This window comes from Oryzias melastigma, linkage group LG19 (assembly GCF_002922805.2).
Source record: "Oryzias melastigma strain HK-1 linkage group LG19, ASM292280v2, whole genome shotgun sequence".
Taxonomy (NCBI): Eukaryota; Metazoa; Chordata; class Actinopteri; order Beloniformes; family Adrianichthyidae; genus Oryzias; species Oryzias melastigma.
The window spans coordinates 9,545,962-9,571,472 of record NC_050530.1 but is presented as its reverse complement, the minus strand read 5'-3'; the positions used below and the strand labels follow the sequence as shown (position 1 = coordinate 9,571,472).

Here is a 25,511-nt window from a genome sequence, read left to right as displayed (position 1 = left end):
AAAGTCTTCCATCTAAATTACTATGAAATGCGAATATCTACATATATAAAATACAAATAATTTAATCCAGTAATGTCAAATCTGAACAGATTGTGCTTTTTATAAGAGAATCGCTAAATGACTGATGCCTAAAATTCTCTCTCAATCACTCACTTAGCTGCAGATGGTCATAATATCGGCTCCACGGTTTGAGACCGTAAACATCATAAATCAAATGTCCAGACAGTATGGAATTGCTCACACTGTAACAAATATGGAGCACAATTCTTCCCTTTTCTCTCCCTTAAATCAGATCGTTACTAATGGTATTAGGGCTGCTTGAAGCAAAATAAATGAGTTAACATAATATCCTCAAGCACAAAAATTCTTCATATGTGCTGCTCCAGCAGTAAATGCCACATCTGACAATATCTGCTCAAAACTGTAGGAGTATCAATGAATGAATGAATGAATGCTCCTTTGGCCTTTAGGGCTTTCTCTGATAGCAGCAGTTTACCAGAGCATGACTAACTAACAGCTGCTACTTTTACATAATATTTAGGTGCAGATAACAGACCATCAGCAAAAAAAACTGTCCAAAATAGTTCATCAGCGTGTAACAAAGGTCACCAATGTCCCCCAAAATTTTTGCCTTTTATTCCAAGCAATAACTCCATCCAGAGATACTTCAGATTTTCAGAAATCATTCTTTTTGCTATAAATATTATTTAATTTACTAAAGATTGTTTATTTTGAAAAGGATACTCCTAAACAGTTTTGTAAATGTAATTTAAGTATTTAATAGAACACATCCTCTCAGTACATTTTTTCTATTATAATTTGATTCTGAAATCTCTGCAAAAATTAAATGTTTGCAGGACCTTCATTCAACTTTTACTTTGAAAATACACATATCTTTATTGACACTAATGTCACTTAACAACAAAATCTACATTTTCTTTAAAAACGACTTTAGCTGGTTGAATCAATTGAGATTTAAATGAGTTATCTGCTTGTATTACATGTTTTGGCAGGTTAATTTATAAAAAATAATGATTATTTCATTTATTGGTTGAAACCTCTGCAGAAGCAGACATTTGTTATAGTGCAGGTGCGGCTGCAAGTGGATGCAAAGCTAACGGGATCTTCTTAATCTAAAATCGATGAACGAAGGTTAGAAAAGCGGCCTAATGTCTTCGTTTAAATAAATCAGTTTAAACGCCTAACGGGGCATTTAAAACCTCCGCCCGAGCAAACCGCGGTTCCATTCAGACTGAAGGGTTAGCTAAGCTAGCTGCTAGCTAGCTGCTCCTGTCAGCGCGTTTTTCAAGCTAACACACAACACAACAAGCACGACACGGCATACACCGACATGCATGAAAACAACACAATAGCAATTAAGCTAACGCTACAACTAAAATGTATGTCAGAAAAAAAAACATTAATTAGATTTACAGGCTGACTGTTATACATTAAGAATGTGTTTTCCACATTGACACAAAGCAACAAAAAAGAACTAAAAGAACGCCGAATACCAATGCACAAACACTGGCGCAACCATTTAAATGAACGAACGGTGTCCTCACCTGTATGTCAAACGTCTTAAGACGTGAAGCACTATTCCCATTAAGTTCCTTCAGGCATGCGCAGTCTCTCCCACAGACAGATCATGGTGCGCGCGCGCCTGCAGCTGCACAGAGGAGGAGCTCAGGTGGGCTGCTCCCTTATGGACAGCCTCTTGAAAACACCTTAAACAGCATCAAAAGGAAAAATAATAAATAAAGCATTTTATAATTCAAAATTGAATAGTTATTCTTTAAGCTAGCATAAACAATTTTTTATGTTTTAATTTAAAATGAAGATGTTAGAGGCAATACTGTGTCCATTGAGAGGCTGCGTGCCAGCTCTAATTACATATTTATATGAATACTTTTGTTAAATGGTTGCAATGGGACAAGGGAGGAAGTACCCTCACAAGGGGCAACAAACCCGGCCTTTGTGGAGGTCTCAAAGCAACAACCAAAACATAGCCGCCAAACACATGACACTTGTTACCGATAATTAAATTGTAGAATCAGGATCGCCTTCCAGATCAAGTAGACATGGTAAAATGTTGTTTGGCTCCCTCCAAAAATACAGTTGTTTTTCCTCGTCCTCATTTGGAAAGATCTGACAAATGAAAATGTGGAGCTTAAATAAAGTACATTTCTAGCAAAAAGTACTATACTCATGTTTTCAAGTATACTTGAGTATAATATAGCAAGTGTTGTAGGAAGTACATTAACTGAATAGTTCTTGGGAATAAATGGAACACTTCAAGTTTATATGTACATACTTCAAGTACTGGCTCCCTTTACATCAGGGGTGTCAAACTCAATTGCACAAGGGGCCAAAAACCAAAACACACCTTAGGTCACCGGCTGAACAGGATAAACATTTATTGAACACTCTAAAACTACATTTTTAAAACTTCAAACATAATTATGAACTAGATATATATCTGTTTGTGTGAATGCTTGTGTGATGCTGGAATTAATTGCTGATAACCCTAAAGTTGATAGCTGAAATCACGGAAGCTAAGAGCTGAAAACGCTAAAGCTGATAGCTAGCTAAAATATCAGCTAAATGCAAAATTATCCTAAAAAACTTGAAAAAGCTTAGTTTAGCCAAAACAGCTAGCATGTAGCTGAAAAAAAATAGCCAAACTTCAAAACAGCCTAAAAAAAGCCTAGATTAGACAAAACAGCATGTAGCTGAAAAAAGTAGCTTAACTTAAAAATAACCTAAAGAAAATGAAAAAAGCCTAGATTAGCCAAAAACAGCTAGCATGTAGCTGAAAAAAGTAGCTTAACTTAAAAATAAGCTAAAGAAAATGAAAAAAGCCTAGATTAGCCGAAAACAGCTAGCATGTAGCTGAAACATTAGCTAAACTCAAAATAAGCCTAAAAAACAACAATAAAAGCCTAAATTAGCAAAAACAGCTAGCATGTAGCTGAAATATTAGCTAAATGCCAAAATACTCTAAAAAAATCTTAGTAAATGCCAAAATAGTCCAAAAAGCTAGCAGAAGGCCAATTTGAAAACATTTTAAATGTAACTTTTTAACATAATTATGAGTAATAAAAAGGCAGGAATATTATTCCAGAATAAATCAACTTAAACCTTAAATAATTTTCAATAATTTAAATATTTTTTGTCAAAATTATGCAAGTTAGAAATAAGCGCAAGATAACATCAGGCCATTAAAAACAATAAAATAAAATGATCTGGAGGACCGCATATAATTACCTGGCGGGCCAGATTCGGCCCCCGGGCCTTGACTTTGACACTTGCTTTAGATTATACTTTTAGTGCACTGACCTCTTTTTGCTAAGGGTAATTTAATCTAAATACTACTATATCTCTGTTATTATGCATTAAAGGTGACTGAAAGTGCAGTAGATGCTGCTTTTCATCCTGAGCAATTAAATTGTTTGTCATCAGGACAAAGATTACTAGAATTCCTGTGAACTTAAGTTGACATTTTTAGAGAAAAACTGCAGCCAAAAGCACATGAGTTGGGGAAAGTACCTCCCTGTGTCATTCTGATAATTTAGTTTAAAATTTGGATCCAGACTGTTTTCTGCATAACTGTTGGGAGTGGATTGTGTGTTTATAGTGACGATTAGAACTAGAGCGAGTCTCTGGAAATGAAATTCAGCGAGCGTTATCCCCTCTTGAGTCACGGATGCACAACTGCACGCAGGCGAGGAAATAACAGAGACAGATGGGAGTAAGCCTTAAGGTTTAAGCTTACAGAGGTTTACCCTCATTAAATCCTTCTGTTCCCACACACTGCGTGACGTCACGCTAACCCCACCTATTCTCAGCTCCATCCCGTTTACATCACGTATGAGCCTGCACTGGTGCAGACAGACACAAAATGAGCAGTCAGAGTTGTCCTGATCTCACAAGACACCTACAAGCTGAGGCAAATGGCAAACTTCAGCATTTGATGTTTGCTTCAAATTAAATTAATTTCCTTTTTTTTCAGACATTAGATTATTTTAACATCGTATGTGGTTCTAAATGCCTCACTCCAAAGCAGTATTGTTAATTGGTTAAGCAGATTGACTTGATGTGCAACTCTGTGTCCTTATGTGATTGCAACTTCATGATCTCTAGTGAAAAAAATCTAAATATATTCCAAAAACATTGCAGATTAATAAATTTAGCTGTCACTCAATGTTTTTTGGCCTAAGAGCTTTAGGCAGTGCCAGCGATCCAATTTTCCTTTCATCTTTTATTTATCATTTACTCTCCTTTGCAGTGAAACGAGGGCTGTCTGATTCATTCATACTTTTATTTTGTTAGTGTCTATTATTTCCCAAAGTACCAATGTTTTGCCCCATTTGAGCTTTTTGAAAGAGTTCCCTTCTTAAGGCTTTAAGTCTAGCCACAGGCTGAAAGAAGTTGTCACACTATAGCGTGGCCTCTATTGTGTCTGTGAGAAGCCTAAGGAGCTCCACGGTATTGTTTTCATTAAAGGGGAGTTGGGTTACCTTGACAACCACATGATGCCTTCTCATAGGCCGTGCGTTGGAGAAAAGGCCGGGCCAGAATCGGAGACAGAAAGAGCATTAAAACAAGAGAAGGCAAGACAGAGTTTATCTATTTTTTTACTTGCGTCCGTGTGTTTTGCAAACAGGTCTGATGGTTGCTGTTGGGTTGGGACGAAAACCCGTCCAGGTGAGATCATGAGTGTGTGTTTGTCTGCTGACTGGCTTTTTCAGTTACAAACGAGCTGCAAGGTTTTACTGACACAGAAAAACAAGATAACAGCATTTTTTGTTGTGCTTATCTGTCTGATTTATTCAACTGTTCAAACACTAAAGAATCAAAAGGTGAAAGGACCTTATTGATTGCCAATTGTAGTTGTGTAACACGTGTTTAGATTTTGAACGTATTTCAATAGTTTATGGATCTTTTGTGATTTAGTTAAAGTGATACTTTGTAGCAATCATCCAGGAATAGAAATGAGTGTTACTTAAAAAGTTTTCTCAAAATTCACGATTTGCAAACTGTTGCATCAAGTAAATAAGCTAAGAAACAGCCCATCTGATCATGCATCCTCCACTATGCTTCACTAGAGTATTGCTGTTTTGCAGGTATCTTCTTTTCTTTTGTTGATTTTATAAATGAACAACCTGCAGAGAAACATTTGTACTGTTTTTGCACTGATGTTACCTTATCCTAGAGTTGTGAAATCACTAAACTCTAGAAAAACTAACTTTTTTTCACTGTTGCCTGTAATTTAATTGAGTTTTTAAGAACTATGTGTTGATACTTGGACCACAATGTGTATGTAATTATTGCTCATCATAATGATTTAATCTTTTTATGCTTTGACAGTAACATCTAGAGTGGTGTCAGTTGGCACCATGCGTGTTGCACTGCGTCCTCGGAGGTAAGATTCTCCCTTTAATCACGAGCACAAGCGTTTAATGCAGACATGCAGCAACGAGTGCTCTGAAAGGCTTGTTGTGTGAATACTTAGCAGCATTCACACTATTGTGACTCTCCGGGGCCTTTCCACCTTTAGAGTTTTTGAAATATTGAGCAAAATATGCCCCAAAGGAAACGATTGAGAAATTGCTCAAATCCTTCAAAAACATTACTCACTTTGAAACCCATGAACTTCTGCACACTTTCAGCTTGAGACACCATGTAAACCTTAAAATGTTCAGCAACTATTAATTTTTATTAAGATAGTTTAGAGTTTAGCTTATTTTGGCTAATTTACACAAAATGCTGAAATGTTGGCAAAATTCGAAATGTTTCCATTTTTAGGCTAATATGAAGGTTAGCTAATAGTTTAGTATTATGTTAGCTGTTTTGGCAAAGTTAGACATTTTTCCATTTTTTTAGGTTATTTTGGAGTGTAGCTAATATTTTAGCATTATCCTAGCTGTTTTGGCAAATTTAGAAATTTTTTCCAGGTTTTCTTTTAGGATAATTTGGAGTGTAGCTAATATTTTAGCGTTATGCTAGCTGTTTTGGCCAAATTTAGAAGTGTTGCCAGTTTTTTTAGGCTAATTTGGAGTGTAGCTAATATTTTAGCATTATGCTAGCTGTTTTGGCCAAATTTAGAAGTGTTGCCAGTTTTTTCGGCCAATTTTGAGTGTAGCTAATATTTTAGCGTTATGCTAGCTGTTTTGGCCAAATTTAGAAATTTTGCCAGTTTTTTTAGGATAATTTGAAGTGTAGCTAATATTTTAGCATTATGCTAGCTATTTTGGCAAAATTAGACCTTTTTCTTTTTTTGTGTGTGGCTTATTTGGCATTTAGCTAATATTTTAGCAGGCTATCAGCTTTAGCAATTTTAGCTAGCTATCAGTTTCAGCATCAGCAGCCGCATTGAGCTTACAGCATCCACACTAGCATTATCGAAATGCTATATATCTAGTTGAAATACAGACTGATGCAGCTGAACAAAAATTTTTACTTGGGCTTTTTGTAGATATCAAGGGACTGCTTGCTGAGTATTTGTGCTTGAGTTTGATTAGGAGAGATCTGATAGGTTGATGAAAGTGCAAGAGAAGCAGTGTCTTATCTGAAGCTCATGTGAGCAGAGATATTGAGCTTTGCAAGCTGGTCCTTTTAAAAAAAAAAGTAGGATTCTTTTCTATAGTTTTAAATTACAGTTTTTTGTAATCAAAATGCATAAAAAGATTACACAGACATTACTTCACTCGTGTAATTTAAGTTAAAAAAGTTATTTATTACTGATTTAAAAAAAAAATCTTAATCTAAAGCAAAACATGTTGTGTATTTGAGGAAAAACAGTTTTTGGTGAATGTTTTGTTTTCTGTCAGCCATGTGATGGGGTTCTTTGTGTTTTGCGCCCTCCAGCGGCTGCCTGGTGCTCTGCCTGTGTCTGTCTGTGATCACCCTCCTGCTTCAAAGCCTCTGGGTTCCTCTTGAGATGACCCAGGATGAAGCTGCTGGGAGGTTTCCTGAAGAACAAGGTGACAGAGAAAATTTAGTTTTTGGCTAACAGCTTATTGAAATGTACAATACTTCCATGTTGAATGATTGAAAGAAACACAATTTGTGGTGGGTCCCTATAATCTTCTTGGCCGGACAATTGCTGGTTTGTGGCCAGTCGAATAAATATTTTTGTGGGGTCAGACAGAACTTTTTTTTCTTTCTTGTTTGTTTCAGTTTTGGACAGAAAAAAATGCTGAGTGGGCAGTACTACTGTGTGTATCTCCCATAAAATCTGCTGTGCTTTTGATGGAACTTCAGAATAAATTTGATGTTTGTTCCAATACAATTCGTAAATGCAAGCCAAACTTTCAATCAATAGTTTCTGAATTCAATTATTTTGTAAATGTGCTGTAGATAAAGTTTCCCCAGGGATTATCTCTGACAGCAAAAGAACAAACTTGTGGTTTTTGTGGGTGACTTCAGCATTTTTAGTAAGAATGTCATCACAGGAGACGATATCTGATCCTAACAACCAAATCCTGAAGTTCTTTGCCTCAAGAAATAATGTTTTGTTTGGGACAAAGCAAGCCAGTGGTACTTCTCAGCCACAAAGGCTTTGAGCTTTGAGGGACCCTCCACAGGTTGTGTACAGAGAGCCACCCTCCAAATAGCTTTGTTGCGAAATGCTTTATGCCACATAGGAAGAAGAGCTGCTGAATGCAGCAGAAAAATCAACTCAGTTTCATCAGTTTTGTCTTTGTTGAAAATAAAATCAATTCATTGATACTTTTACCTACTTTTTAAATAGTACATTTATTTAAAAGTGTGCTATTTCAGATTTTTTTTAAATAATTAGTGAACTTCATAGTAACTCTTAGGATTAACCATTATTTCTCACAAATCAAAGTGGTATAACTAGTTTAAAAAAATGAAATATGCAAATATTGAAGTACATTGTAAAAGTTTTGCCACATATTGTGCCTTTTTTTGCATTTATGTGGAATAAAATACTAACTCATGCATACTTACACACAGGTGGGCACAGTGTTGGTGTTAATAAATTGGTGCTTCGCTTGGATACTTTGAGTACTCAGGTGCAGAGGCTCAGCAGAGAAAGACAAGACACCCAGCTGAACAAAAATGCTCTCACCTCACTCCTGCAGAGGTATTTAAAATAAACGATTAATCTCTAGATATTTGTCAGTGGTCAGTAGTCTTTGTAGCAAAAGTTTTACAGATTGTACATATCTCTGTGTTGTGTTCTTGTTCGTTTTGTGTTCCAGCTTTAGACAGGAGCAGCAAAGTTTGAGCAAGTTGTTGGAAACAGAGCTGCAGAGATTGTCCCGGAGACTGGATCAGCTCAGCAGCCAGCGTTACCGTGACCACAAAGCATTCATGCCCACGCCACCCCCAGGTAACGTCCAGACTGAGTTTGAGAGAGTCTAGGTCATTTAAACTGTCTTGTATTTGTTTGAAGATCTTTGAGATTTTGTAACAACGCAAGTATTTTTTTTTTAAATTGACTTAATTTGCACCAAAAAGAAATTAATTTAAATACCCACATCCATAACATAATCTGTAAAATATAACATTCTTCCTTTGATTCAATCTAAAGAAGTCCTGTAAAAACTAAAAAAATCCTGTCTGTTATCTGTGGAAAAAGCAAAAAACATAAAGAAAATATGCAACTATGATTTTTTTGTGGTATCAAACATTATGGAGAAAATGTGGATGAGAGAGCGAAAACATTCTTCTAAAATCTTAACTATGATTAACAATGATTTATTTTAGGAAATGATTCAGGTGAAACTGAACTTTTGCTGAAAAGAAAACATAATTTTACAAGCAAATTGTTGATTTGTTGAGTTGAAATATCCAACAACCTAACCATATAGACATGTATTTGTTTTCTGTGGAGAGAAAACAGACTCACCCTCAGTTGTGCGTGAATAATTCTTGATTGTGGGTAACTTTGGATTTGTACGTGCGTAATCCTTAACTTGTGCATAACTTTAGTTTTGTGTGTGCCTAATTCTTCCAAAGTTACGCACAAATCAAGAAATATGTAAGCATAAATTGAAGTGAGTTTATTTTCTCTTCATATTATTTTCTCTCTATATTGGAAAGAAAATAGACTCACCCTAATTTGTGCTGGTGTAATTCTTGATTTGTACGTAACTTTTAATTTGTGTGCATAATTTTTGATTTGTATGTAACTTTGGATTTTTGTATGTTTTATTCTTCCAAAGTGACGTTATAGTTAAGAAATATGCATGCACAAATCGGGATGAGTCTATTTTCTCTCCATAAAATGCAGTCTTTTTCCTTTCTATACTATTTTCTTTCCATATTATGGTAAGAAAATAGACTCATCCTGATTTGTGCATTTCTAATTCATTATTTGTGCGTAACTTTGGATTTGTGTGTACATAATTCTTCCAAAGTTAAACAAAAATTGAGAAATGTGCACACATAGTCGATTTTCTCTCCAAATTATGGAGTCTATTTTCACTTCATATTATTTTTGTTCCATATTATGGAGAGAAAATAGACTCAACCCAGTTTTGCATTTGTATTTCTTGATTTGTGCGTAACTTTTAATTTGTGTGTATATAATTTTTGTGCAACTTTGTATTTATCTGTGCATAATTCTTCCAAAGTTACGCACAAATCAAGAAATACTCACACACAAATTGGGTCTATTTTCTCTCCATATTAACGTCTCTCTATATTATGGAGAAAAATAGACTTATCCCAATTAGTAATACTTGATTTGTGCGTAACTTTTAATTTGTGTGCGTAATTCTTGATTTGTGCATAACTTTGAATTTCTCCATGCATAATTCTTCCAAAGTTACGCAGAAATCAAGAAATACGCACATAGAAATTGGGCCGAGTCTATTTTCTCTCCATACTGTTTTCTCTCTATATTATGGAGAGAAAATAGACTTACCCCAATTTGTGCGTGTCTAATTCTTGATTTGTGTATAACTTTTAATTTGTGTGCGGAATTCTTGATTTGTGTGTAACTTTGGATTCATGCTTGCATAATTCTTCCTAAATTTAAATTAAGGACAAATCAAAAATTACACATGCACAAATTGGGATGAGTCCATTTTCTCTCCATACTATTTTCGCTCCATATTACGGAGAGAAAATAGATTCATCCCAATTTGTGTGTGTGTGTGTGTGTGTGATTCTTGATCTGTGTGTAATATTGGAATACTTTCTCTCCGTAATCGTCTGGTAGTTTGAGTACGAACACCAAAATCTTGGTTCACACCCAGAGTGGAGGTTAACTACTCAGTCAAATTAACAAGCTGTGATAATAGCGTCTGAATGGAGGGTTAAAGGGTGGTAGATACAGGTGCCCGTGGGGGATAAAAGTCCTTGAATAGATATTTAACAAGTCCCACAGAACCAATGTCAATCATCTGGCGGCAGCGGAGAAAAAGTTTACATTGACTCCACGACCCTCCTGTGAGGTGTCAGGTCAGAGTCGGGTTACTCACACTGCTGGTGTGTTAATGTGTGGAGGGGATGAGTGGACTCACTTTCAGACACATGCAGAAGTGTGTTTGCTCACTTGTGAACATGTGTGTTCATACACGACATACACGCATGTCATCAGCGTACATGTAGTTCCTATTTAGCCAGTCACCATCTGCCTCTCAAATTACCTATAAAATACAGAATTACCCAGGAGTCCTTTCACCACTTTGTCAGCTCTTTTAGTTTTTTGTTGTCGTTCTGATCTTTTTTATGACTATTTCTTACACACCATTAACAATTGTGAGGTTTTGCATTATAAAAAAGCATAATCAGGTGGAGACAGGTGGTTCAGGTGCGTCTACATTTGTGTTATTCTAGTTAACTGACACTGACTCAAGGTGGTGGAGGGTTTATGGGAAGGGGAGTGTGAAACCAACTAAAGGTTGGCCCGAGTTTGTGTTTTAGGATTTCTAACAGATATTCAGATTTTTACATTTTTTAAGGGTTTAACGTTATCTCTATAGTGTTTAAAATAAAATCTGAATTTTTGCTTTAACTGATACTTTTTCTTTACATAAAAATCCCACTAAATAATAAAAAAAAAGTGTTTATCAGAGGTAGCATCAAAGATTAGTGTGATATTTATACTCTTAAGCTTCAAAAAATAAGAACAGAAAGAAAAAAATCAGATTAATTAATGTCTGTTTAAAAGCTTAAAGTAAAGCAGAAGACTTTACTGTCTAACAAGATATAACAGAAAAAAGAGACTAACTTTAATTAATTTTCTTAATGATGGATTTGCACAAATAGTTTCAACACTATATTGTTTCTTTTTTTTTATCTAATTGTGGAAATTAATTAAATTGTTTTTTTTTTGTTTTGTTTTTTTATAGGACCCACTGAGAAATGTGAAATACCAACAGATCCTGCCTATCCTGCGTGTGCAGATAAAACAGAGGTGAGCTTGTGTTACAATAATAATATGGTTGTGTAACCATATTATTGTGTTGAAGAGATTTTCTCAAAAGGCTGGAATTTACCCTTCTATTTTTAATTTAAAAAATAAGTTTGATTTAAGCGATGAAGTATTAGTATTAAAGAAAATCGGAACAAATGCTGAAATAATCGGACGGTTCTTACTTCGTCTCTGTGGCAGTTCCTGCAGGCCCATTGGCAGTCAGACCCCTGCTATGCTTTTTACGGCGTGGATGGTACCACCTGCTCCATCCTGACTTATCTCAGTCAGATAGAGAACTTTTGTCCACCCCGTCCTGGAAGGAACCACTCCAGTCTGCCATGGCTCCTGAAGACCTCTTCAAATGGAAAGAAGGTATTGTTTATTACTATGTTTGTAAAATGAACTCATTAAATAAAAAACAAATGGGATATATTTCACGTATATTTTTCACTATTTAAAAAAAAAATCTTTTTTTTTTTTTTTTAATAAAATGGTTACAAGCTTTATTTTAACAATTAACATGCTACAAAAAGTAGATTCTGTTTGGGCTTTGCACTCGTTTCAGTCACGCTTTTTCTAGGAAAACCTGAACTATCTTCTAAGTTTATTGGATTTTTAAGTTTCAGATACTACTAATTACTAATTTTGGATTGCATCGAACTCTAAAAAGTAGAAATGGGTGTTTTCCAAACTTTTTCTTTTGTTGTTGATGTGAAACTATTTTTTAAAATTTATTAAAAAGACACACATGTCAATTTCCTTGAACCCACACAGGCTCGTATACGTGACAGTTTGAGCTCGCTGTATAAATCGCTCACCAACAGCAGCAGTTTGGCGATCAAGTTCATCCGGTCAAGAGTGGAACGAATGTCTGACAGGTGGATCAAAGCTGGTCGGAGTATGAAACAGAACGGCAGTGACGCAGATTCCACTGAGATGAAGGTGTGCTGAGTTAATTACTCTGGTTTATGTTATTCTGTGTGACAATCAGCCTTAGTTTGTTCTTTTACCAAAAAAATATTATGTATGACTTGGACGTGGAAACCTTGCTCCCTGCAGGTGCTGCTTTATCCTGGTGCTCTGGCTGGGAAGGCTGGTCAGCATTTTGAGGCAATGGTCGAGAGAGGAGGTCCTCTGGGAGAGCTGGTCCAGTGGGCTGACCTGAGCGCCTGCCTGACAATTCTGGGGCACAACCTGACCTTCAGCAGCTCACAGCACCAACTACACGGGTGAATTCATCAAACCACATCCAGGAAGTGGTATAAAATTCATATTTCAAGGCTTTAAGTTTTAATCTGTCTGGTCAAGACTAATAGGAGCTGCACCGGGCCACGGCGGCTGTCCAATTCAAAGACCTCTCACCTTTGACCTCATCTACACTGACTACCACGGGCTCGCTCACCTCCATGGTGCCATGGGACCGGCCTTTAATCATTACAAGTATTATGACATACAAATAAAGACATGATAAACAGGACTTTTTCACTTATTATCTAAAATGTTATTGAGTCAATTCATGTAAGAAACATTATTTTACCCTGTTTTAACTTTTTTCCAGGTGCCGCTTCAGGATCTTGGACTCTTTTGGCACCGAACCAGCCTTTAACCTGGCGAGTTACGCACAGAGCCGTGGATATAAGACACTGTGGGGTAGCTGGGGACTCCAGCCTCTGCAGTACATGAACATGTTCCGTAAGTCTGTTTTCACATCAATCAGAAATGACACGCAGAGACATCTATATCCTGCTCCAAGGGTTAGGTTTGTTTGAGCCGATACCCAGAGAAACCTCATTTTTTCCACAGTCTGTTATCTTTCCCTGGAGATGGAGACAAGCTGGAAGCAGCTCTTCATACATCACATTGTTGTTTGTCTAGAGTTAAGAGGAGTGTGAATGGGGTGTCAGTTAAAGATGTATTAAAAGACTAAAGTTACAATAATCTCTAGAACAGGGGTGTCAAACTCAATCGCACAAGGGGCCAAAATCCAAAACACACCTTAGGCCGAACAGGATAAACATTTATTGAACACTCTAAAACTACATTTATAACTTTTTAACATAATTATCAACTAGATACATAAAGCATTACCTGTGATAATGCTAGTGTGAATTCTATAAGATGAATTTGGCCGCTGAAGATGCTGAAATTGATAGCTAAAATCACTGAAGCTAATAGCCGAAAACGCTAAAGCTGATAGCCAGCTAAAATATTAGCTAAATGCCAAATTAGCCCAAAACACTAAAAGAAAAACTTAGGTTAGCCAAAACAGCTAGCATGTAGTTGAAAAAAAATAGCTTCAAAAGATCCTGTAAAAATAAAAAAATAGCTTAGATTAGTCAAAACAGCTAGCGAGTAAATATTAGCTAAACTCCAAAACAGCCTAACAAACTTTAAAAAAAGGCCTAAATTAGCCAAAACAGCTAGCATGTAGCTAAAATATTAGCTAAACTCCAAAATAGCCTAAAAAATCTTAGTAAATGCCAAGATAAGGCAATAAGCTTGCGAATGCCAATTTTTACATCATTAAAACCTTAACTTTTTAACATAATTATCAACTACATACATAAAGCATTGCCTGTGATAATGCCAAATTCTATTAGCTGAATTTGGCCGCTGAAGATGCTGATGATAGCTGAAGATGCTGAAATTGATAGCTGAAATCACTGAAGCTAATAGCTGAAAACGCTAAAGCTGATAGCCAGCTAAAATATTAGCTAAATGCCAAATTAGCCCAAAACACTAAAACAAAAACTTAGGTTAGCCAAAACAGCTAGCATGTAGCTGACAAAATAGCTTCAAAAGATCCTACAAAACCGAAAAAAAGCTTAGATTAGCCAAAACAGCTAGCAGGTAAATATTAGCTAAACTCAAAAACAGCCTAACAAACTTAAAAAAAAGGCCTAAATTAGCCAAAACAGCTAGCATGTAGCTAAAATATTAGCTAAACTCCAAAATAGCCTAAAAAATCTTAGTAAATTATTTTTGCAGAATAAATCAACTTAAACCTTAAATAACTTTTAATATCTTACCATAAAAAATATATTTTGTCAAAATTATACAAGTTAGAAATGAGCACAAGATGACATCAGGCCATTAATAGCAATAAAATAAAAATGATCTGGAGGACCTTGACTTTTACACTCTAGTTGGTGTACAAGTATAAACAAGTAGAACAATAAATAAATCTTAATCAAATTTAGTTTCCTATTTTTTTTTGGTTTATTTCTTTGCATGTGTGTGTAAGTGAAGCTGTGGACTGAGAATCGCAGGGCGTGAATTAAGACAGATCTAGCAGATGTCTTCAACAAGTCAGAGAGAAAACACATGCAGACTTGTCACTGAATTCACCTTCAACTGGTCCATGTTGCTGGCACATTCTTCGCTAAGTAAACGCTCATCTCCATCACCTTCCCAAGTATGCCAAAAAAGCAGCAGCTGCCTATCAAAACACCTCATCTGCTCCTTTATGTCGACATCTCCTTTTCCTTAACTGATGATTAATGTTTACAGAATGTCTACGGTCTAAATAAGCATCACTGGTGGCCAGGAGAGGAGTCATTTTTAGGGATGTTTCAGTCGTTTCGCTCAAAGCTTATTTTCTTTTTGGTCGTCCTTTGTGAAGATGAGTGTATTCTCCATGTTTGATTTGGTTTTCTAAAATAAACAGTTTCTGGGACAAAGACGGCGTTGTAAAGCCATGGAAAGCATGAGCTGACATGAACACACATTTTTTCTCAGCTCTTCTTCACGTTTGATTGACGCCTATTGAAGCAAATATGCATCAAATCACTTAAGCTCCAAAATTACCACAATTTAGCTTCTACTTGAAAGCAAAAATACATTTATTTTTTTTACAGCTGGAAACAAACTCAAGCATTAAAGCATTAAAGCTAATAAAATCTATTTGTGTGGTTTTCTGCAGCTCACACTCCTGATAACTCTTTCCTGGGTTTTGTGAGTGAGGAGGCACTGAGGATGGAACCGACTAAAGATGGGCTGGAGCCAGAAACCTACAGGAAAGAGCGGATAGCAGTCGTCTATGGCAAACAAGACTACATGTGGCAGGTAGAATCACTGGAAGATAAGAGAATAAATAAAGTTTATAAGAACTACTAGAATATTTAAATAACGAGACATGCTTTCATTTTATTTTGTAGGAATATTTAACTGTAGTTTTATTATTTTTAAGTTGGTTTGTGAGACCTAACTACAGTCTCCTTCAGTAAAAAAACAAAAAACTATTTTGGTCTCATAAATATGTCTTTATTCTTCATTTAAAGTCCCACTCACATCATCTTTTGATGTTCTTTTGGTATTTTAGTTACAGTTCCAAAATCATTAAACTTGTCTTGTTTTCGAGAACATAGTTTCTGCAGAGCAGCAGGAGTTTATTCGAATTTTGCTTCTGAGTTATGGGCGTAAATCGACCTTACAGCTCCTCACAACCCCAACCTAATGTTACAAGTGCAACAAAAAGGGTGAGGAATATTGGAGTTGTCCAGACAGTTTTGAGCCAAATGCCAACGAATTCCTTCCCTACTCACTATATAGTGTGTTCGCCATTTTCTAGTGCTATACAACTATATATTTCCAAAATTGAGTGCCCTAAAAATTTCCCAGAAGCCTTTGTGAAAAACCAGGATTCATCAATGCTCACTACATTAGCGAAAAGTGGTGAGCATGGTGTCTGAGTTGCGTTTAGTTACTAAATAGTTTTTTTTAGTAGTTAGGGATTAGGGTGGGAATACAGACATAGCCATATATGTCTAACCTACAAATTATCCCAACAACATTTTCCCTTCTGCTCCTGATTCAGAACAATCTAAATAAAGAAGTGTTCAGAAGAGCGATTTAAGCGTAATTTTGTTTATATGTCCCTAAAACGCCACAAGAGGATGTTGAAATCACCAAAAACTGTTCTTATTCAGTACGTGATACTACATTTGTTTTCTTTCTTTTTTTTTTTTTTTTGCTCTTCTACAGGGTAAATCTGAATACGTACAAATAATCAGTGAAGAACTGGAGACTCATGGCACAGTCTACCAGTCTTCAAGGCAGTCTTCCATTTTGCCCAGTTTTGTGAAAAACCACGGACTCCTGACACAAGAACAGTTCCTAAAACTTCTCCACAGAGCCAAAGTAAGACAGGAATCACTGAATAATTCTACCTTTCCTCTGTAAGCAGGACATGTTTATACCCCTAAGTAGACTTCATTGAGCATCAGAATAATTCTAGTGACCCATATTGTTCGTCATTCATTGCCTTTTTTCTGTTGCATCTGTCTTCCAGGTATTTGTAGGACTCGGTTTCCCATACGAAGGTCCTGCTCCCATTGAAGCCATCGCTTTGGGCTGCGTTTTCCTCCAACCACGCTTTGACCCTCCACACACGTCAGACAGCAACAACTTCTACAAGGGCAAACCCACCACAAGAAAAGTAGAAAGCTGCAGAAAATAATAATTTTACATTTTTGCTGTGATCTAAGAAAACTTTCATGGTCAGATATCCTCCCAGCACCCATACGCCGAGCAGTTCATTGGTGAACCGTACGTGCTGACCGTGGATACGACCAACAGGACTGCTGTTCGAGAGGCAGTCAAGTCTATTCTAACCACTGAGGTAGCTTTCTCTCGCCTACAACTAATAACAGCTTTGTTAAAAATACATAAACATTAATCACATTTTCTCTAAAGTCCAGTGACGGTAGCTCTGAATAAAAGATTGTGTTTGTTTTTGCAGGTGAAACCTTTCACTCCTCGAGAGTTCACTTGTGTGGGAATGCTGGAGCGGGTTCATAGTTACATCACCCACCAGGTACAGAAACTCATTTTTAATTCCAAAACTTACATACATTAAAAACTGACAGCAGTTTCATAGTTAAAAGCCAAGTTTAAACCTATTTTTTTCCTGATTCTGAATTGATCAAGAACTTCTGCAGTAAATCCGTTCCTACTTGGCCTCTAGAAAGTGCTTTGATGGTGCACTTGGGCCCACTGGGTGAGTCCTGTGTGAGTGTGTGTCAGCGCTCGTCACTGTGGTGTGAGCCCGCTCTCTTTCATCACCTCAACACTCCAGCTGCTTTCACCAGGTGAGAAAAACAGCGGACACATACTGCAGGTACAATATCCGTTCTTCACGGAAAAACACAAATAAAGGGATTTTCTACAAATTTTATTTTATTCTGCAATTTTATGTTTTCCATGAAAAGACAAACTTTTATTTACCAAATGAGTTGAACAACGGATAAAAAAATATATTCAAGATAATGACAAAATTTTAAATAATGTTTTCTTTCCTTCACATATTTTCGGCAAAGAATCCTCCATTTTGATTGGCTATTATCGTTCAAGCTGCTCCCTCATAAACTCAATGGGGTTTAGACCTGGTGACTGTGCTGACCACCTGATTAGAGATTCCTCTTTCCAATATCTATCTTCTTTTGTTCGTAGTCATCTTATTTTTTTGTTAGCCAGTCTCAGATATGACTTTGTCTTTGCCCCTCTGACCTTAGGGCCAGCATCCTGAGGTCACCTCTTCACTGTAGATGTGGAGAATGGTGTTTTAGGGTTACTATTTAAAGAAGTTGCCAGTTGAGGTACCTGTGAGGTGTCTGGAGACTCTAATGTACTTATATTCTTGCTCAGTTGTGCAGGGAGGGCTACCACTTCTTTTCCTTCTGGTTTAGAGCCTGTTTGTGCTGTTCTCTAAAGAGAGTACACAGTTGAAGGAAATTTTAGTTTCTGAGGAATTTCTTAAACTCTAGACTCTAATGTACTTTTTAGTTATGCAGTGGGGGTTCCAACTTCTTTTTCTACTCTGGTTTAGAGCCTGTTTGTGCTGTTCTCTAAAGAGAGAACTACTCACTGTTGAAGGAAATCTTTAGTTTCTTGGCAAATTCTCAAACTTGAGACTCTAATTTATTAATCTACTTGTCCAGTTCTGCAATGGGGTCTCCCACTTCTTTTACTACTCTGGTTAGAGCCTGTTTGTGCTGTTCTCTAAAGAGAGAACTACTCACTGTTGAAGGAAATCTTTAGTTTCTTGGGTAATTCTCAAACTTGAGACTAATTTATTCATCTACTTGTCCAGTTCTGCAATGGGGTATCCCCCGTCTTTACTACTCTGGTTAGAGCCTGTTTGTGCTGTTCTCTAAAGAGAGTAGTACACACCACTGAAGAAAGTATTTAGTTATTTGACAGTCTCTCAAACTGGGAGACTCTAATGTACTTATCTAATTGCTCAAGTGTGCAACAGGGGCTCCAACTTCTTTATTTACTCTGGTTTAGAGCCTGTTTGTGCTGTTCTCTAAAGAGAGTACGCCACACCGTTGAAGGTAATCTTTAGCTTCTTGGCAATTGACCGTCAAATTTCATGTGAAATTTCTCTTTTTCTGGTCATTTTGAGCATTTAATCAATCCAACAAATGAGATGCTCCGGTTACTCGTCTTACTCAAAGGAAGGTCAGCTTTATAAGTAACCAGCCAAGCTGTTTTCAGCTGTGCTAACATGACTGCACAAGGGTTTTCTAATCATCTTTTAGCCGTCTGACACAATGAGCAGACACATTGTACTATTAGAACACTGGGGTGTGATAGTTGCTGGAAATGAGCCTCTTGTCACCTATGTAGATAATGCACTAAAAACCAGACATTTGCAGCTAGAGTTTTCCTTTTTTAATAATTTACCAGATTAGTAATGCTTAGTGTATTTCTGATTATCTATATTGAAAAATATTTTTTTCTCAAAAATAAGCAAATTTTTAAGTGACTCCAAACTTCTGAATGGTAGTTTATGTTTTTAATGTAAATTCTATTTTCTTCAACCAATACATTTCAGCATTTGTTACAACAATTGACATCTATGTCCATTTTAACCCTAAAAAAAGCATTTTATTAAATTTAAAAAAATCCCACAAGTTCAATTCTATGAAGGGTTTAACATTGTCGCTGGCTAAACACAGTCAGCAGCATGTTCAGGTTTGCTGGAATCTATTTTAATACATGTCTTTAAAAAGATGTAGCAAAATAGTATTTGTTAAGTTTGAAAACTAATCCTAGTGGTGAAAACATTTTGAAAAACTTGACATTTAGGAGGTATTGCTCTCATTGCTCCTGTGGCTTGTATACGTCCATGTTCAGGTGCATTAACAGATTTCAGGGACGTTAAAATGGAATGTGGCGTGACGGGATCGGGGGACTCGTGGCATTCCATAAATCTATCACTAATTTCCATTTTGCAGGCTTGGACTGAGCTGCTCTCGGATGGTGCAGGAAGTCAACCATCTGTTCCCCTCTTACAACCCGTGGGGTCGTCTCTGCGGCCTTCAGCAGGAGACTCTGCTGTTTAGTTGTGCTGGCTCTGACCCTTCAGACCGCAGACTGTGTCCCTGCAGCGCTGGACAGGTGGCGCTGTGCCCACAGTGCATTTAAATGCCACTACGAAGGAATACAGACGGAAAAATCTCACCGCTTCCAATGCACACAAGAATTTGGCCATACGATACATATCCTGATACACGTCTCGCAAAACAATATATATCGCGATATATCCCAAGACTGTACCAGAACAATTTCCCAGGTTCTTTTTTTTTTTTTTTTAAGAGTATGACTAAGTACTACATGTCTCATAATAACAAAAACCATGAGACTGAACATTTAACACAAGCTGGTTCTGCTGCAATGTAGAGCTGATCAAAGTGTGCTGCCATCTAGTGGTCGGAGGTTTAAGTGAAAAATAAATGTAAGACGCAAATTAATTAAATATCGTCTTGTCATCATTTAAAATCCATACAAGTGAAATATCAAGATATATCACGATATATCAGCAGCAGTCGTTATAAACCAGCTGAAAGTTTTACAATCTTGTCTGTAAAAAAGTTGGTAATTATTTATGTTGTAAAATAAAAATATTTTGAAATATATAGAGAATATTTTTTTTACATTATAATGACTGTATAAATTAAAGTATACCAACTAAAAAATGTATACATTTCCATCATTCATTATCTTAGAACTGGAATATTTTTAAATTAGTCTGCAAATAATTTTTTAAATGAAAAATGTACCAATCTAAATGGGTTTAATTCATGCGTGGATAATGCCGCTATGCTAGCTATGAAGATTACTTTTCCCCTCAAAGGAGAGAGCATGACAGGCTAAGTGATGAAGCTCATTATCTGGGTGAATCGTGGATAACCTCTGGATGCCATTGGGAGGTCAGTGCTGGACGACCATAATTATATTGTTATATGAACTATTGGTTTCCAATTGTCTGACTTAGGAAACCCCCTCAACAGAGTTTTACAGCCTATGCAAGTGATGGCAGAGCTGCATTGTTTGCCTTTTCAAGTCACAACGGACCGGCTTAATTGTGTTTTTTTAAGTCATTTGCTAGAAAATAACACCTTGAAACCATTTTGATGATAACATATGATAACAAATGACTAATGTTGCTCAGAGGTGCTCTATTACCTCCTAACCGTGACCAGCGTATAGCCTCAAATCATGACCCTGAACCTCCCGAGGGTGTTTAGTCATTTCAGCCACGATGAGAAAAAATCCAAAATGGAGAATTCTACTCATTTCTGTGTCTGATTCAACGGGTTTAAAGAAAGAAACGAAGGGTTTTTATTTTTTATTAGAATGACTTACTATAGCAGACAAAGAACGGGTCAAATGTGAGTGTAACTGGCTGTGAAATGTCCCATGAAAACATAGCTTAATTAAGGCCAAAAGTGATGGAATTTATCTTTGGTTTATGTCAAACAGCAATTCTGGAACAAAAACGGACACAGATTCAGAGTTAATTCCTTGACTCAGAGGGCTACATTCAGGAAAAAGATGTCATTTCTGGATGAGTCACATCAGTTTATATCACATATACATGTGCTGTGCCAACATAAAAGCTGTCACTCACTTCCCAGGGGGCCAACAGGCAATCCAAGGCTCCAAAAACATTTGAACGTGGTCAAAAGTTTCCATGTTCCACACTTCTGCAGACTTTCCTCACAGCATGGGAGAGCAGAACTAACAGGATTGAGAAGTTCGCTCCAAACCCATTTGACTGTGACAGGCGGCATGATGTCCCTCAAGACGAGAAGAGATTTGTATTACGGGGAAAGTTCATGTCATTGGAGCTTTGTGGTTTTCTATGAATCAAACTGAACGGCTAAAGATGGAGATGAGATGTCTTAAATCAGCTCCACACAAACGTGATAGATGGGTGATATTCATCCTAAACTACTAGAAATTACATCTACATGTCTGGAATTTAGTTATATGCAAACGGCATTAAAACCAACATCAATACTGTTCCCATGACTCCTATAGAATTGATTTATGTTGGAAAAATACCAAATTACTTATTTTAAGTTGCATTTCTGTCATTATTTGGATAAAAGTTTAATTTAAGGAAAAGTCAAACAGATAAAAATACTTTTCTCCAAAAATGAAGGTTTGGTTTTCTGTTAAAAACAGCAAAACTAAAATACATGTTTACACTAGAACTGTGAAATAAATCATTTTTACGGTCTTTGTGTTGTTTACTGTGTATAATTTCAGTTGCTACATGATTTTTTTTAACAAAAGAAAATACTTAATTAAAATGCTCTTCTTCTGTTACAAAGAAATATATATTTTTTGTCATTTTAAGAACACATTAAAAAATACTTGAAAACCATGAAGAGTAATTTATTTGCACATCTTTCTAAATGCACTTTGATCTGACTAGAAAAAAAAATTAACCTAAAAAATTAACCTAAATCAATGACATTTTTCTGTTTTTTTTAAATTATTTTTAATATTTTTTATCATTTTTGCCACAAGTTCTAAAAAAAGATAAATAAAACAACCAACAGTAATCATCAGAGAAGCATGCAACCACTAAAATAATAGAATTAAAACAAAAATGAATATAAATTAAAAAAAAAATATATATATATATACATATATATATATATTAAGAGATAAATGAAATAGCTCCTTTGTGAATCTTTACACTAACACAATGAAACACAGGTTAACCCCCATACATGTACAGAGGAGAAACAATGCAAAAAAATGTAATTTTTGTGTGGGTGGATGAAATTTGGTCAATCTGCTCCATTAAAGAGAATAAATATTTATTTGATTATTTTTTTCAATTTTTCATATATAAAACTTCAGCGTAACCTGATGGCTGGTCTTATAAAAAGTAAAGGTCAAGTCAGGAAAAAATTAACTTTTCATTTAAGTTTGGGATTTTTATTTTTTTTAAGAAATGTTAAGTTGTTAGGAAAAAAGAGGAATTTAATGGCTATGATTTTTAATGTGATATGATTTAAAGGAGATAATTAATTGATCAAATAAACCACATCAAAGCCTTTCAGACATCATGCTTTCTATAATATCTACATAGAAAACACCACTTTTACAAAAAAAAAAAAATCTTATTCCTGTTCTAAGAAAACACTTAAAACCTTTTGGAACTAAAAAATAACATTTGTCTTAAATTTCCTCAGAAGACTTCAGTATAAAGACAGTCTGGAGGCTGTTCTTGAATCAAACAAACTTGGCAGACGTTCTCTTGTTCTGCATTTACCATTGGTTTTGGCCCCCTGAGATTCCTCACTGTTTCTGCTACTATTGTGTTTTCATGCTGGTATGCTTCTGGTTATTGTACTGTTGAAATAAAAATCCTCACCTCAGTTAAAGCAGCTCTAAGCAGTGTGGGAAACGTTTTCTCTGTATTTTTCTACATCCATCTTTCCCTCAATCGTGACATGTTTCCCTTCGGAATGAAGCTTCTTTATAGGACGTGTCTGGTTTCAGCCACATATGTTATTGGTAATTGTTGCCAGTTTGGTTTTAGAATCAAAAAAATGTTCTGGAGGCTTTTTTGAGCCTCTTAGTGATGAATGACTGCTGTTTGCTTCTGCTGTAAAGAAACTCTGGATGTCATTTGAAGTTATTTTGAAGGTTCCCTGTTTCCCAATCATTTCTGTTTGTTCTTTAAAAAGAAAGAAGAATCCTGGTATTTTTTTATTTTTTTAGAAATTGAGTTGAAACTTGATAATTTTTTCCAATTTAACACAAACTTTTAATAAACTTTTGAGGCCACATTAATCCTGATTTTTATGGTAGCATTTAGAGAAACCATTTTAATGACAGACAGAAAATGGACGAGTAAATTTAATTTAATTTAATTTAATTTAATTTATTCAGCTTATTAACCACAGGACAAGGCTGTTTATGATCAAAGTCAGTGGATTTATATAATAAAACATACAATAAAACACAAATTAATTTGGAATTTTTATATTTTTTAAATTTATCAAGTTTTATGGGTTAAATTATGACTCAAAGAAAAGGAAACTATAGAGTACATTGCAGTAAATAATACAAAAAAATAACTTAAAAACACTGAAATGAACAAGAAGCAGTTGAGTTGATTGAAAGCTGGCGTGATCATTAATAAGGGAAGGGGAAAACAAAGTCATCCTACCAAATACAACCTTAGAAAATCATGAAAACACATAATTATGATTAAAACAAAATGTAAGTTACGCCACCGTGCTCATAAAAACATTAAAAAAGGTATCCGACATTAAAAAATAAAAAAAATTCAGTGTTAAAAATATAATTTTTAAAATTTAATTGATATAAAATTAAAATTTTTCATTCAATATTAAGTTTGACAACAGAATAAGTTTAAATCTTGGTTATAATGCTAAGTTTCCACTAAACCTTTTACCTTTTACCCTGAAGTTTTGGTCATAGAAACTCAAGAAAAAAAAAAAAACCTACTATTTGACAAGTGATCAATACACTTTCAATGCAAACCCTGTTAAATGAGGTATTTGAAGTTATCAGCAAAACTTTTATTTTCTAAATGAAGCTACAAGAAGTTTCCAGATCTGCATGTGTGCAGTAACTCACTCCGTCCAGAAGGAGGCGGTGTGGTCAAGCATGTTTCAGCTGCTCTACAGTGAATCTTTAGTGGACCATGAGTGACAGATATGAAAACAACCATAAACATCCAGCAAAAATGGTTTTCTGCTTGTTAGACAACAACACAAAACCAGAGGAAAGGAACCGATACTCCACAGATGTATCAAGACAAAGTTTGAGCCCGCCTCAAAGTGGTGGAGGGAGGAGAGCGGATTAACCGCCATAAGAAAGCAGCTGCTTTTATTGAAACCTGTTATTGGCGTGCCAAGATTACACTGAACAACAACAACCCTCCTCCCTGGAAGCCAATAAATTCTGACAACAAACGCTTGGCTTGCCTACAACTCCGTTAGGAGCTGCAGAGGTCGGCCTTAATGATACTTGGTAACTACTACAGCTATTAAATTAAATGAGTAAAAAGGGAAAACAACAAAAAAAGATGGGGTATATGGGAATATTATGGGGCCTGACTCATTTAGGCATCCTCACGAAAACGCATGACTTTGAAGTGTGTGTGCTGCATGAATGATTGTGTAAAAAAACAGAAAAAAACTTGTATGTGCTTGAATAGTTTGGGGGTACGGCAAACTATAAACCCTCTCCAAACATCACCTGTCAGTATTCTGGCGATCTATTCACACCTGAGTAATTCTGAGGCAGATGTGATCCGGTTCAGCTCTTTTGGATGTGCGTGCTCAGAATGCTGCTAATCCCATTGTCCCCGTGTAAGTGAAAACATTTTAGAACCTCCTACAGGCAGAACAGATCATCAGATGTGCAGTCATGGGCTAGTACAGAGGTCTGCAACCTGTGGCTCTTTTATCTCTCCATGGGGGCTCTCTGGCTGAAGAAAAATAAAATAATAGTTATTTTAAAAAAAAATTGAGATATTATCTAAGCAACATGTTAACGTTTTTGGCTAATTTGTTGTCTACTGGGTTTTTAGACTAATTTAGAGGTTAGCCTCTATTTTAGCAACAGGCTAACATTTTTGACTAATTTAGCTTACTGAGGAATTTTATGCTAATTTGTAGCTTAGCTAATATGTTCGCAATATGCTAACATTTTCAGCTGATTTGTTATCTACTAGGGTTTTTTTGGCTAATTCAGAGTCTGGCTTTTATTTTAGCAACATGCTAACGTTTTTGGCTGATTAAAGGAATTTTTTACTAATTTGAAGTTTGGT

General features: G+C 35.9%; 2 protein-coding genes across 4 annotated transcripts in view; one reads left to right on the top strand and one right to left on the bottom strand.

Annotated features, from left to right (window-relative positions):
- Positions 1-1,722, bottom strand: part of tbc1d24 (TBC1 domain family, member 24) — a 7,594-nt gene extending 5,872 nt beyond the window's left edge. The window contains exon 1 of the mRNA XM_024285528.2: positions 1,566-1,722. The gene's annotated coding sequence lies outside the window, so the exon portion shown is untranslated. The remainder of the gene's footprint in view (positions 1-1,565) is intronic.
- Positions 1,723-4,510: 2,788 nt separating this feature from the next.
- LOC112153867 (alpha-1,6-mannosylglycoprotein 6-beta-N-acetylglucosaminyltransferase B) lies at positions 4,511-24,877 on the top strand. 3 transcript variants are annotated; one of them, XM_024284314.2, is made up of 18 exons: positions 4,511-4,707; positions 5,371-5,425; positions 6,871-6,986; positions 7,984-8,113; positions 8,232-8,362; positions 11,334-11,398; positions 11,597-11,770; positions 12,173-12,340; positions 12,458-12,627; positions 12,707-12,838; positions 12,957-13,090; positions 15,321-15,463; positions 16,382-16,537; positions 16,689-16,835; positions 16,914-17,018; positions 17,139-17,213; positions 17,327-17,487; positions 19,639-24,877. In XM_024284314.2, exons 1-18 carry the CDS (start codon positions 4,533-4,535, stop codon positions 19,826-19,828), a joined length of 2,427 nt encoding a protein of 808 aa, XP_024140082.1. In that variant the 5' UTR covers positions 4,511-4,532; the 3' UTR covers positions 19,829-24,877. The 3 variants fall into 3 exon arrangements, with proteins under 3 accessions (XP_024140082.1, XP_024140081.1, XP_036073120.1); XM_024284313.2 differs by having other exon boundaries at positions 16,902-17,018; XM_036217227.1 differs by lacking the exon at positions 19,639-24,877 and having other exon boundaries at positions 16,902-17,018; positions 17,364-17,487.
- Positions 24,878-25,511: the final 634 nt, after the last annotated feature.